The 14,889-nt window shown below is 42.5% G+C and overlaps 1 protein-coding gene across 1 annotated transcript in view; it reads left to right on the forward strand.

Moving 5' to 3' along the window:
• Nucleotides 1–14,508, forward strand: part of LOC122641994 (rRNA biogenesis protein RRP5) — a 93,615-nt gene extending 79,107 nt beyond the window's left edge. The window contains exons 35-41 of the mRNA XM_043835365.1: nt 11,852–12,231; nt 12,331–12,507; nt 12,938–13,034; nt 13,121–13,276; nt 13,364–13,591; nt 13,676–13,759; nt 13,906–14,508. Of these exons, the coding sequence (XP_043691300.1) occupies nt 11,852–12,231; nt 12,331–12,507; nt 12,938–13,034; nt 13,121–13,276; nt 13,364–13,591; nt 13,676–13,759; nt 13,906–14,019 (1,236 nt within the window). The 3' untranslated portion in view covers nt 14,020–14,508. The remainder of the gene's footprint in view (nt 1–11,851; nt 12,232–12,330; nt 12,508–12,937; nt 13,035–13,120; nt 13,277–13,363; nt 13,592–13,675; nt 13,760–13,905) is intronic.
• Nucleotides 14,509–14,889: the final 381 nt, after the last annotated feature.

Consider the following 14,889-nt stretch of genomic DNA (forward strand, 5'->3'; position numbering starts at 1 on the left):
CCTCCTCGCACTTCACCGTTGTGGAAGACGATGGTTTTAGCTTCGTATAACCGGTCAAGTATGATTGGCTGCCTCCTCGATGTAACCACTGCAAGGTTTTTGGTCATCTTACCTCCACTTGTGCAGCCACTTGTTCCCTAGCGCTGGCAAGGATCGAGACACATCTGAACTCCTCTCAGGAGGCTATTCCTTCGTCTTCTTCAACCTTGTCTACTTCAGAGACACCTGCGGATTTTCCTGCTACAACTCTGGTTCCTCCTCGACCGTAGAGCCGTGGAAGATCTTCCTCTTGTTGCCGCCGCAACATCCTCTATCGCCATCGCCGCTGCATCCTCCTCCTCCACTGGAGCCCTCGCTTTCTACTCCTGTCAACGATGATTCTGCTAGCCCTGATGCCCTGTACCCTGCTGCGTCAGGCTCTTAGATGCCTGAGCTTGTCACCTCCACTGGAAAAGTCCCAGGTTTGCTTGAAGCCTGCTACAACCTGCCTGAAAAAGCTGATGAAGCCTGCTGTAATTTGCCTGTTCTCCCTGATTAGTCCCTGTTGCTACCTCTTCTTCCTCACGTTGACGATTCGCCTGAGCTTGATATCCCCCTCGCTCCTCCAACCTTGCTGGATTTGGATGATCGCAGGCTTGAAAGTGCTCCTGCGAGTGACCTGGACAATTTCCATTGCCATTTGCGTGAAAGGCTCTCGGCCTTTGAGCCAAGGTTTGAACCCCCAACCCCTTTGTCGTCTTTTAAATCCTCCCTGTTTGCTCTAATTTTACTACATTACCCCCTCTTACCTACCCCCTTGTGGCCACCTTCACACAATTCCCTATCGCCTCACCTTGCTGGACCCATCATTAAACACCATCCATCTCTTTCTGGTCCATCTTCTTGGCCCATCTCCCCCCCCCCCCACTCAAAACACTCTTTACCATTTTCTGGTCCATCTTCTCGGCCCATCTCCTCCACTTTCTCCCAGCCCTCTCCTTTGGCCCACCAACGATCCAACACCCAGCCCAAGTGCTTCTTTACTTATAACATACCTATTTTTCAACCCCCAACCCATCTCTACCAGAAATCCTACCCCAATCCCAAGCCCAATACTGAACCCATTTTTCTTTCCAGCCACCCAACCCTTACCCGATCCACTTCTGAACCCCGCATCCCCTCCATTGAGCCCCCCCTCACCACCCCTCCTTGACCCCTCCTTCCCCCCCTCCCCCTCCCAGTTAGCCCTGTCCGCTTTGTTCCATCCCTTCCTTCCTAGGGTGGCTTTGCCCCTCCCCTCTCGGCGTCCCCTTGTTAGCAGCCCGACTGTCGCCTATGCTCGCAGGCGATACAAGAGCACCCCTCCTAGGACCTCGCTGCCCCCTACCCCTTAGTTTCCATGATTTCTGGCTTTATCTGGAATGTTCGTGGTCTTAATTCCATGGCCAAACACCTCGAGATTCGATCCTTCATCAAATCCTCCAACCCTTCCTTCTGTGCTCTTCTTGAGACTCGTGTCCTTCAGGAAAACGCGCCCTACATCGCTGCATCCATTGCCCCCTCCTGGTCCTTCCTCTTTAACTTTTTCCATTCACCATCTGGACGGATCTGGATCCTTTGGGACCCCTCCAAGCTCCACATCTCCTTATCTTACTCTTCTTCTCAATTTGTTCATCTCTGTCTAGCTTTCCACAACTCTCCCTCTCCTTTCTTTATCTCTGTGGTTTATGCTTGCAACCAGGCCATTGATCGTCTTCCTCTTTGGGCTAACCTCTCCCTTCTCAAGGCTGGTTTGGACTCCCTTCTATGGGGTATTTGGGGCGACTTCAATGTTGTTCGTTCCCAGCTTGAGAAATTAGGTGGTAGGCCCATTGATCTCTCGGCAGTTGATCCTTTCAACGACTGCATTGAGGATCTTGGCCTGGATGACCTTTGTTGGTCTGGATCCCCTCTTACTTGGCACAACTGTCGCATTGGCCCCGACCGCATCGCCTGCAAGCTCGATCGATTTCTCGTTAATGAAGTCTGACTCTCCTCCCTCCCACATTCCCATGCTTCCTTTCCCCCTCAGGGTCTCTCTGATCATTGCCCTTGCCTCCTTTCCATCCGGCCTTATGCCTCGTTTGGTCCCAAGCCTTTCAAATTCTTTGACATGTGGACTTCCCATCCTCTATATCATCCCACTATCTTGAAAGCTTGGCGCATTCCGGTCTCGGCCCATTCGCTTCCTCTAGTTGCCCTTGCCAGAAAGCTCCGCAACACCAAATCGGCTCTTCGTCGGTGGAACATCTCCACTTTTGGTAACATCCCTTCCAGGCTCACTTCCTTTTGGGCCGATCTCTCTATGGTCCAATTCAAGCTCCAGTTTGACCCCCTCAACCCGGGTTTTGCAGCCGACGAGAAGAGACGCTCTGAAGAGCTTTCTTCTCTCTCTCACCTCGAGGAAAGCTATCTTCGCCAGAAATCTCGCACCAAGTGGTTGGAGCGCCTATTTCCATCGCTCCCTTAAAGCCAGGCAGAATTCAAACTCCATCACCTATCTAACCGCTGTGGATGGAACCTATCTTACCAATTCTGTTGATATCAAGGAGGCTGCCTCCTCCTTCTACTCTGCTCTCTTTAACCCCTCCCTCCCCCCTTCTTCCCCTATCCCCTCTGGGCTCATTGATAAATTCATTCCTACCACCCTCTTCTTCTCCCTCATTGCCATCCCCTTTGACGAGGAAATCTCTTAGGCTATTCTATCCCATAAGGCCAACAAGGCTCCTGGCCCTGATGGTTTCAGCATGGGATTCTTTCTTAGCACCTGGGACTCCTTAAAAGGAGAGATGTTCAAAGCCATCCGCAGTTTCTTCTTCAAGCCGGGCCAACTTCCTCAGATCAGCCAGACTTTCATCTGTGTCATTCCCAAAAAGGACGGGGCTACTTCTTTGTCTGACTTCCGCCCCATCTCCCTTTGCAACCTCATCTACAAGTTCATTGTCAAGATCCTGGCCAACCGCATCAAGGCCGTGATCCCCTCCCTCGTCAGTCCCAACCATTCGGCCTTCATCTCTGGCCGGAGTATTGCGGATAACATTATCCTCTGCTCTGAGATCGTCAGAGGATTCGACCGCAAATCTCACTCCCCTGCGGCTCTCTTGAAAATCGATCTCCACAAAGCCTTTGACTCCATCCGCTGGGATTTCATTTGTGATGTGCTTGCTCTCATGGGCTTCCCGCCTGTCTTCGTTCGTTGGATATACGCTTGTATCTCCTCTCCCTCCTTCTCTGTCCTCGTCAATGGCACCCCTGCGGGTTTCTTTTGCTCCAAAGTTGGAATCCGTCAAGGCTGCCCCCTCTTCCCCTTTCTTTTCTCCCTCGCCCTGGAAGTCCTCTCCAGGAGCCTCCAAACTAAAACTGATCTCCACCTTATCTCCCCGCTTCCAAAGTGCAAGCACATCAATCTCTCTCATCTAGCCTTCGCCGATGATCTGATGATCTTTTCCAAGGCCTCCCACTCTTTCATCTCGGCCATTATGGACTCTCTCCATCTCTTTGAATCTCTCTCTGGCCTCCGTGTCAATCTCCTCTAATCCAAAATCTTTCTCTCTGGCATATCGGACTCGGCTAAAGACACCCTTTGCCTCCTAACTGGCTTCTCCATAGGCTCACTCCCGGTTAGCTATCTTGGTCTCCCCCTGATTCCTGCCAGGCTCTCGAGCCACCATTGCACTCCAATGCTTGACAACATTCGCAAGCGTCTCCAGCTTTGGAAAGGCAAGCTTCTCTCTTATGCTGGTAGACTTGAATGTTTCTGCTCGGTCCTCCAAGCTTCCTACATCTACTGGACGGGTATCTTCTGCATCCCTAAGTCCACCATCAAGGCCATTGAGCGCATCCTCTGTGCCTTCTTGTGGAAGGGGAAAGACACCAACAGATTTCTTCACCTTGTCAGCTGGAAGTCTATCTGCCTCCCTAAATCTGAGGGAGGCCTAGGTCTCCGCCGTATCTGTCACTCTAACACGGCCGGCATCCTTAAGCTCATCTGGAAAATTTCCACCAAACAGGACTCAATCTGGGTATCTTGGGTCCAATCTCATCTCCTCAAATCCGACTCCATGTGGACCGTTCCCATCCCTAATGACTCCTCTTGGATCTGGCATAAGATTCTATCTCTTCGCTCCCTCGCTCTGCTTGGGATCTCCTCTTCCATTGCTGATGGCACCTCCACCTCCCTCTGGCTCGACCCCTGGCACCCCCTTGGGATCCTCTATAATCTTCTGGGTCCCAGAGCCATCTACTACTCTGGTCTCCCAAAAGATGCCCCTGTCTCCTCCCTCATCTCCTCTGGTTCTTGGACCCCCCATCCATAGTTGTCATGGCGTCGCCATGGCGTCGCCATGGCGCCGCCATGGCGTCCTGGCGTTGGGAGAGGGGGCATATCGAGCTACGCCATGGTGGATGTCAATATATCGTTCGATATGGCTTCCATGGCAACGCCATGGCATCGCCATGGACGCCATACCACGATATGTTGGCATATCGGTCGATATTTGTACATATAAAAGTTAGATTAAAATTTTTTTTTTTAAACCATTTAATAGCTTAGATGCTTTGCTCCAAATCACATACACTAAAGAAAGACTATTGCTATCAAGCTTCATAAAAGGTTAGCCTATCATTTGATTTTTACTATTGCTTTCAATTATTTGATAGGTTAATCTATATTTTCAATTTTTCATACTTTCATATACACTAATGGATATTAGTTACACTTTCATGAATTAAACCATAGTGGCATAGTATATTAGTAGTAGTGTAGTACACTTTCATGTTGATTTTTGATGTTATAGGACATATATTATAGCATACTAAATGACATTAAAAATACGGAAAATAAAAAATTAAACATGGTCGACATGCTCGCCATGGCAACGCCACGGCGGGCGACATGTCGATATATCGACGTGACACCCTTCCACCGACTTGGATCGCCGTGACGCCGTGACAACTATGCCCCCATCCTTATCTCAACCCTAACATCATCTCCCAGATTTGGACCGCCCTCCCCCCTGGCAGCCTTCCCCTCCCCATTCCGCGGACAAGGTTATTTGGCTTCCCTCTTCCAATGGTCTCTTCACTGCTTCTTCAGCTTTGAACCTTTCTCGAGATCTTAGCCCTTCTGTCCCCTGGCACAAATTAGTTTGGTTCACTGGCCACATACCTCGCCATAGCCTCACTGTTTGGAGAGCCCTCAGACTTTGCCTGCCTACCCAAGCCTTCCTCATCCACTGTACCATCCCCGCCCCCCCTCCTGCAACCTCTGTTGGATTGGCCGAGAGGATACCCCTCACCTCTTCTTTGACTGTCCCTTCACATCCTTCATCTGGAACAAGGCCATGTCTTCCATCTGGCCGCGAAGCAGAAGGGCCTTGAGTTTTGATCGTGAATGGCTTTGGCTGCTCAAAACTTTTCCAGGGAACTCCATTTGTGGCACTGTCTGGAAGCTAGTTTTCAGCGCGGCGATTCATCATAGCTATCTGGAAAGAAACCTCATGAGATGGACTTCCAACTCTAGATCTTTCTACGTGATTTGGAAAGCCTTCTCCTTCGATGTTTCTTCCAAGCTCAGCTGTATCCGTCAGAGGCACTCCAAGGATAACCTTAAGAATAGGCACATTGTGAACTTTTGGGGCCTTGACGTTGCCCTTTTGCGGCACACCTCCTCTGCGTAGGCTGGTTGGCCGCCCTTCCCCCTCCCCCTCTTTTTTTCCTTTTCTTTTCCCTCCTGTATATTGGTTCTCTTTTCCTTGCCTCCCCTTGGGGTTCGGTAATTTATTCATTTACCAAAAATAAAAACTAGCGGTAGGTGAAATTTTCAACTTTCTAATGCCTGGGGTCTTCTCAAATCTTAAAATTCCATAAATCTTAATATGGTAAACATTGCTAAAAACCAAAAGAGCGGTAAAATATTTCATTCAGAATGAATTTGACAGCATTCACACACACCAAATAAGGGTTTGATCGGAATATAACTCCGTCAATATAAATCAATTTAAGCAATCTTGGATTCGTTGGAAAGATGGTTTGGTGCTCAACCTATTACAAAAAGTCTCATGTAAAAATAAAATCATTTGACCAGTTAAACTTATTAGAGAACAAGAACATTTCTCTAAAACGAGAGCAGTTTAATTACTTAAAGATAAGATCATATTTTCTTAGAACAGTATGAACTAAATGTGAGACTAGGTATACCAGGACAGTTACCAATTCCAATAACAGTATAAGCTAAATGTATGTTTTGATTGTTTCAAACTTCCAATAGCTTGCTTCTTTGGTTCTGCTGTCCTCTAGTTCTATGTTGATTTTTGACAACTTGATATGACTTAATGTTGTTTTTTGATGACTTGATGTGGCTTACTGTTGATTTTTTATGACTTGATGTGGCTTAATTTTAGTTTTTGATGATATAAGTTATATATTGTAGCATACTAAATAATGTTAGAAAAGAGGGGAAATAAAAATAACACTTGGATGCCTTGGTTGCCTAAACGCTTTGGCACCCGTCCACCGCCTTGGGTTGCTTTGCCACCTTGACAACTACCCTGTTCATTAGACTAGTGACCTTTGGTAGGCCAGTGCCCATTTATGCTTTAGTTGTATGATCTCTGTGTGTTGAACTGTTCTCTATTCTACTCAAGCTTCAAACTTTTCAAGAGCCATGAATGAGGGCTTTCTTTGGTAACTGGCAGAGCCCATTGGCCTGAAACTTTCAATAAGGAAGTGGTAATTTTGTGAACTTGTGGAGCCCTTTCGGCTTACCACTGTGTCGGCACCACGAAAATCCTTGGGTTGTTGGAGAGTCTCGTGACCATATGCAGTTGATTTGGAGAACTCTTTTGCGTTGTTTTCAAGCTTTCAACTATTTTTAAGCCAGGGTTTTTGAATGGGAAGTATGGAAAAAGAAGCCTGCTTGAGGTTACAGGCCTGAAGGACCATGTGTTTCAGCACCTCACCCTCTCTCCATGCAACAAGTTTCAGCTCGATAAGTCTTTTCAATGTGGGGTATGGGAAAGGTCCATTACTGGTAGAGGGAATACTCGTTTTATGCTTTGAAGACAAGGAACAAAAAACTAGTGCTTATATTCGCAATTTGGCATAGTTTTGCTGGGATTAACTCTACATGTGAACAGGATAAAATGACAAAACATATGGGTTCTATTGAGCTTGTCATCTCAACTGTCATATGCAAAATAAATAGATAAATAAAAAGAAGCTGACAGTGAAAGCTACTTTATTGTTTCTGTTAGTACCTTGTCATACATGCTGAACTATTCACTATGATAGTTCAAGTCTTATGAATCTGAGTGTAATTTTCACCATTTTGACAAAGTTCTCAAATTTTTTCCATATTTTTCTTTGCCATTTTGATGCATTTAGAGTGTAGACTTGATGTAGAACAGGTTTGGGAAACCACATCAAACCACAAACCAGTCCTATTCTAGCCACAAGTATGATTTATTGGGGTTTACGGGCTTTTGTAGTTGAAAGAACAAATGGAATGCTATTAGGAAATGAAAATGGAGATCTGGAGAAATATGATGGAATAAACAACAATGGATTTGGGGGATCAAACAGGGATGGTTTGCTGTAGATATAGAGTTTGAAAGAAATGGTAAGGTTGCTCCATTGTGACCCAGTGGTAAGGCTGCGTACATTATGACCCTCCCCAGACCCCGCAATGGCGGGAACCTCGTGCACTGGGTACTCCCTTTTTTTTATAGAGTTTGAAAGAAAGGAGTGGATAGAAGAAAAAGAAGAAGAAAAAGATAGACAAGAAAGAATATCATCTTGGCTTCACATCATCTTGGAATATCTCCAAGAATTGCATAGAATCACTCATGCCTTCATTCCTTCCTTCCTTGCTTGTCTTCCATCTTCGAATACAATCTTTTTAAACCCAAAATGAAAAAAAAAAAACAAGGAAATAGCTCCCTAATAACTACTTCTCCAGCAATAACTCCCTTTCAACATTAGTACATAACAGTTCTGGCCCCAAATAAAATACGACAAAATAATAAAAAGAACTACAGATAATGCTGCTATTCTCCCCCCCCCCCTTTTGGGGTTTTGGTAATGAAATTTTTATTGACAAAAAAAAAGCTGGTCTCTAGCCATAATGAAGTGACAAGTGGCTGCATAAATCTTTGAGTACTGTCCTCATCAAGACTGATGTCTACAAACATTTCCCATCTCACGAGGGACTAAAACATAACTGAGAAGCCATTTATTTAATTCCTTGGTTGTGGAGAGTGGCTGCTTAATATAACTGCTAATTTTTTTTTTCTCAATCAGAAATATCCAAGCATTGAATTTATGTTGACTAAACATGCAGTTGATTGGGTGATCTTATTATAGTTATGTTTTTGACAGCTAGTGAAGTACATACAAGTAGAATCGATTGGGGGGGGGGGCGTAGGTAGGATGAACACTAGGTTCAGAATTACACACCCCTTTTTAACAGGACCTCAAGCAAACCTTAAAACAGAATTTAGGGCAACAACAAAGTCAAAGTCAACCTTATCTGCTGGAGGCCAGATTCTGGTTAGAGTTCATAAACTGAATAGATAATCCCCAGAATACGACAATGTTCTAATGGTCAGATTTTGAGCCAACAGTACTCTAGAGGTAACAGCATATAAGCAGTATTCAGAGGAGGTAAAAATCCCTCTCAATCTCACGTTTAATCAAATTCCAGCAAGCACCCAAATAACAGATGATACCAGTACTTACTTGAGAAGAAAAACAGGGCATGGAGAAGGCTCAAGAGTTTCTCACTCCTCACTGTCTCTCACAATAGCATACTTTCTCAGCAACAAAAGGTTCAAGTTAAAAGCAATAGTCAAATTCGTGTACAACGCTGTAGCCCCTTACAAATTACATAAAAGACTCAAAAGCATACACAAACACTAAAAGGGAAAGGGCCTAACCCAATCCCTAACTGATAAGGTAACATAAACTGACTAGGGAACTTAAATAATAAGGAAACTAACTCAAAACAGGAGGATTTGTAGAATCCTAATCTAGCCTAACTAAAACAATTGATTACAATTAAAATAGAGAAATGAAGACACTTAAATAATCCAGTATGTTTAGCTTCTACCCATATTATATGCCCATTAAAGTAGTCCATTACAATGAAAACACATTGGATCAAAGGCCCAACGACCCAAAGCTTATTTCTAATAAAATAAGCCCATGTGGCTGATTTAACTTTATCGATTCTCCTTGGTGTGAAGAAACTCGACCTCGAGTATTGCATGTGGTGAACATCTGTCTTCAAACCATAACAGAACCCCAGTAGCTCGTGGATGTTAGGAATGTAGTCTTCAAGGCAAGGAGCTTTCTCTTCAAAGAACCTTGGTAGCATAGCGAACTCTATGTGCTTGAGCTCTGAATCAATATCAATTGTGAATATTCATAGAGTCCTCAACTTTGGTAACCTTCTCATCGAAGTCTTGAGGCACAAGATCTACTTCTTCAAGAACAACATCATGAATGTCGGCGATTTCCTGTGGAGTTTGCTTAACCACTAACTCATCTTCCACTATTTCAATTTAGTCTACTTTGATCTCTTCAACGTAGACCCCTTCAGTAAAATCTTCTACCTATTTATCTTTTGCTTTTTAAGCTTCAAGCATTGTTTCTTCTTTATCATCGTAGTTCACTCTGATCACTTCAATGTTATTTTCAACTTCATGCTTCTTTTCTTTAATCTATGCTCTCTCAATTTCCTTCAGCAATGTAAATTTGAACTCAGCTTTTGTTTTAACATTGTTGGTATCAGATCTCCCATAATCTCCAACTTGCGAATTGAACTTTATAAATGGCTGCTTCAAGTTATTTTCAGCTTTAAATTCCTTTTGGTGGTAATCATGTTCAAGGGAGAGCTTTCTTCGGATATGCTCTAGGAGAGTAGGAGGTACATGTTCTTCAACTCGTGTTTCATCTTGTCCCAAGTCCTAGCTTCACGTCTTCTAAATCTGAGCCTTCTTTCATGGAATCTCCACCAATCTTTAGCATGACCAGTCAATCGCGAATAAACAAATCTAAGCTTCCTATCCTTTATCAAGTTGTACCAGTCAAAATATTCTTCAGGAGAAGCTAACCAATCAAGGAATATCCGTGCCTGTCCAACAAACTAAGGAACTTCTGATTCCACCTCCTTTGTAGTAATATCAGTCCTAGGAAGTGCATATTATGTAGGTGTAGGAGTTCTGTGTGGCAATCTTCTCTGGTATCGGTCTGTGATGTAACTGGTGCCGGATAATGCTCACCTCTATGGTCCTGTGGAGGAGGTTGATGTTGTGACATTGTATCAAAATGTTGTCACAATTCACAAAGATACCAATCGATCAGGCACACTTTTCATCAAATCATCAAGTTGATGGCTAGAAATCTGATCACCCCTTGAGTGTGTAGCATTAGATCTTGATGTAGCCATAACTTTGATACCAAATTGATGGAGGGTAGGTAGGATGAACCTTATCGGATAGAGATCAGATTCTGGCCAATGTTCATAGACTGTTAGAATAAATAATCTCCAAATACAGGAACGTTCTAACGGTCGGGTTTGAGTCAACATTCAAATCAGTAAAATATTGAAACCTGTAACCCAAAATATAGTGATTTCTTATCACAACAGATCAAAAGATCTGACCAGGCTAAAAACATGGTCGAATGTCACTTTTAGGAAGTGCTTCAATGCCCCAAAGTATTGGAGAAATCTGATGGACAAATTCTCCCATACAACAAATCTCATTTTCAGCAAAAGAGGGCCCCTAAAATGGAGCAGCCACCAGGTTTATCTTGGTGATCTCTTGCTATGAGTTTGACTAACGGTAACAACATATAAACAGTATTCAGAGGAGATGAAATTCCCTCTCAATCTCAGGTTAAATCGAATTCCAGCAAGTACACAAATAACAGATAATAACAGTACTTACTTGAGAAGAAAAACAGATCATAGAGAAGAAGGATGTGACCTTTGATTTCCCATCAACAGGCTTAGATCAGAATCTCTCCAGTCCCAAGAGTTTCTCACTCCTCACTCTCTCACAGTAGCATACTTTCTCAACAGCAAAAGGCTCAAGCCGAAATCTCATTAATCGGATTCTTGTACAAGGCTGTAGCCCCTTACAAACTTATATAAAAGACTCAAAAAAATACTCCAACACTAAAAGGGAAAGGCCTAACGCAATCCTTAGCTAATAAGGTAAGATAAACTAAGAAACTAAAATAATGAAGGAAACTACTCAAAACGGGACTGGACTTATAGAATCCTAAGATCCAGCCTAACAAAAGGATTTAATTACAATTAAAATAAAAAAATAAAGACACTTTACTTAACTAGTCCCGTATGCCTAGCCTCTACCCATATTATAGGTCCATCAAAGTGGCCCATTACAATGGAAATACATTGGATCAAAGGCCTAACACATACATAACCCAAGCCAAAGCTTATTTCTAATAAAATAAGCCCATGTAGGTGATTTAACTTCATCAAGGATCATTCCATTCTAATGATTTCCTTTTTCCAAAATCTTTTAGATGAGACATTTAATAAATGGTGCATGTGCCATCTATTCCCAGACAAAAGTAGGAATTACCTGTATGGAGAAGTCATGCAAATCAATTAGTATTTACTAGAGTTATGGTTCTGACTGCCGCCTAATCAATATTCAATGTAACTGCATTCTGGAACTGCTTGATATGTTTTGTAACGGTTTTGACAACATTATGGTTTAAAATATGCAGTTACGGATTCAGGTAATTTACTCAGCTCAACAATGTTCATGCACTTACTTTATTGGTTTTATTCAATCATCAGGTGGATGAAGAAAGACACCGAATATCTCTTGGAATGAAGAGTTTGTATATCAGTGATGATACCAGCTCCCATGTACTCTCAGATCAAAATAACTTTGAGGTTGTTGATGGAAATGGTACTAGTGATGATTCTCAGATTAGTATGCCAGAGGAGAACAGCTTACATGGCATCCAAGATGCTGTATTTGAAACTGAAGAATGCCCGATACTTGCACAAGCAGAATCAAGGGCTTCCATTATGCCTCTTGAGGTTGCTCTTGATGATATGGAAAACTCTGATTCAGAAAACATAATTAGTAGGACTCAGGAACATGTCAACAAGGCAGACACTCCTGCTGAAAAGAATGAAAGGAGAGCAAAGAGAAAAGCAAAAGAAGAGAGGTCACTTCACCACTTATTGCTTTTTCACTAGAGGTTACTATTGAGGGTAAATTTCTAGGGCATTTAATATTTTCTTATTGACATGAAATTATTGTGTAGGGAAAAAGAAATTATGGCTGCTGAGGCGAGACTTCTTGCGAAAGACAAGCCAAGTACTGCTGATGAATTTGAAAAATTGGTTAGGAGCTCCCCTAATAGTAGTTTTGTCTGGATAAAGTACATGGATTTTGCTCTCTCTTTGTCAGATGTTGAGAAGGCTCGATCGATTGCTGAAAGGTATGTTTCTCAAACTATAGCTTTATCTGACTGTCATTGGCAGGGATGGCGACTTCTTTTGATTATTCATTCTTCTTGCCAATTAGTGCATTAGTGCAAGCCCTTATGAGACTTCTATTTCCTTCTGGTTTCCTGTTGCTTTCTTGGTTTGATGGGAGAAATAAATTGGAATCTTCACCAGGATTTCCCCGTAAAATGACAAGAGGATGTTAACAATAAGATAACATGATGGCAAGTGTCAATATCACGTATTGATCTTGTAATTGAACAAAGAAAAGGCAACTCACCTAGCTTCTCCCTTCTGGCTGAGTATTATAATTTTCTAATCTAATCATTTCCCTTTGATACTGAACGATGAATAATGTGAGCTTCAATTATTTATTTGTATTCTTCTTTTTCCTTATTTGAGTTATTCTCTCTTAATTTCAAGGGCTTTGAGAACAATAAACATTCGAGAAGAGGCCGAAAAGTTGAATATTTGGGTGGCTTATTTTAATATAGAAAATGAATATGGAAATCCTCGACAGGTAAAAACTGAGCATTCTTCATCCTATTCTTCACTTCATTAAATTACTAGTGATTAGCAGTTTCATAATTGTTACTATCTTTTCAGGAGGCCGTCATGAAAGTATTTCAGAGGGCACTGCAGTATTCTGATCCCAAAAAGGTGCATCTCGCATTGTTAGGGTTGTATGAGAGGACAGAGCAACATAATCTAGCGGATGAGCTTCTTGAGAAAATGGTTAGGAAGTACAAGCACGCATGCAAGGTATTTTCTGATTTCATATTTTCATACATCCAATTGCTCTCCTAGGGTTTCAAAACCTTCGTAAGCTGATTGTTGATGGATCTGTAGGTTTGGTTAAGGCAGGTCCAGAGCCTCTTGAAACAAGGCAAAGACGTTCAAACTACTGTTAACCGTGCTCTTTTAAGCCTTCCTCGCAACAAACATATCAAATTTATCTCTCAAACTGGTATACTTGAGTTCAAGAGTGGTGTGCCTGATAGAGGGCGGTCAATGTTTGAAGGAATGCTGAGAGAGTACCCAAAGAGAACAGATTTATGGAGCATCTATCTTGATCAAGTAAATCCTTATCTCCATATTTCAAATATGCTGTTGGCATCATATCCTTCTTTGTATCCCTTAAAACCATCACAAACTTTACAGGAAATTCGACTTGGAGATGTGGAATTTATACGTGCATTATTTGAGAGGGCAACAAGCCTAAGCCTTCCGCCAAAGAAAATGAAGGTATGAACTATAGACAAATACAGGCCTTCAAAGAATGGTTTTTAACTTTCTTCCCTCCTTTTTTTTTTGTTTTTGTTTTTGGTTGGGAGGAGGTTCTTATTTTTGGGTCCTTTGCTGATAACACCTTTTATCGTTTTGGCATTTAGTTTTTGTTCAAGAAGTATCTTGAGTTTGAGAAATCTCATGGGGATGAAGAACGAGTGGAATATGTCAAGAGGAAAGCGATGGAGTACGTGGAGAGCTCACTCACTGGATCTTGAATGGTCCTACCTCCCAATTGGGGGAGGTAAAGCTAGGTGGCTCCAGGTGAGGCTTTGTACATATTGGAGAGCAGTTGAGCTTTTAGCGTATGGGGGTTTCAAGTTTTGATCGACCAAGGTGCAGCAATCCATCAACAGGTTTGTACTGAGAGAATACCTGTATGAAAACCATACTGGTGCTGTATTACATGATTTTCCAGGTCACTGATATGGAAGAGAACAACATAAATTAAAACAAATTTGATGCCGAGCACATTGGATATATTAGATTCTTCCATTGAAGTTAACTGTACAGAATGTCTGACATTTATATCAATGTATCTGCAAATCGATAATTTCAAGTGCATCTTACATTTTTGAATCCTATTTAATTCAAGTTATTTTCTACTTGGGGTCTCTTTTTTTCCTTTGGGTTGTCATGGGGGCCCTTCTAGTTATTTGGACAAATTGGCTAGATTCTGGATGGAATTGCTGGTTTCTCATTGTGTTCTTCCCTGTTTCTTTCCTACCATTTTAAATCTGACTCTGAAGAATTCTCTCTTTGCCTGCTTCTTTCCTACAGTTTTCTTTGGATCATTGCATCATGTAGTGCAGGTTGCTTGTTCATCTTGCTCCTCTAATTCCTGAATCCTATCCAATTGAAACTAACCTTAGTATTTTTATAGTTTGAATTCTTAATGCAACATAGGGTTCACCTATTTGGCAATGAGGAGTGTTCTAAGCAAACATAATCAAAATGGCCCCAGGAGGCCAATCGCGATTCTTCCAGATCTGGCTTAGGCTGATCTTGTATGGAAAAATCCTAAATGCCTGGAATACAATTGATCCGATCAGATCGTCCCGATCCTGATTCTGTGTTTTTGAACCTTT

Source organism: Telopea speciosissima, chromosome 10 (assembly GCF_018873765.1).
Source record: "Telopea speciosissima isolate NSW1024214 ecotype Mountain lineage chromosome 10, Tspe_v1, whole genome shotgun sequence".
Lineage (NCBI taxonomy): Eukaryota > Viridiplantae > Streptophyta > Magnoliopsida > Proteales > Proteaceae > Telopea > Telopea speciosissima.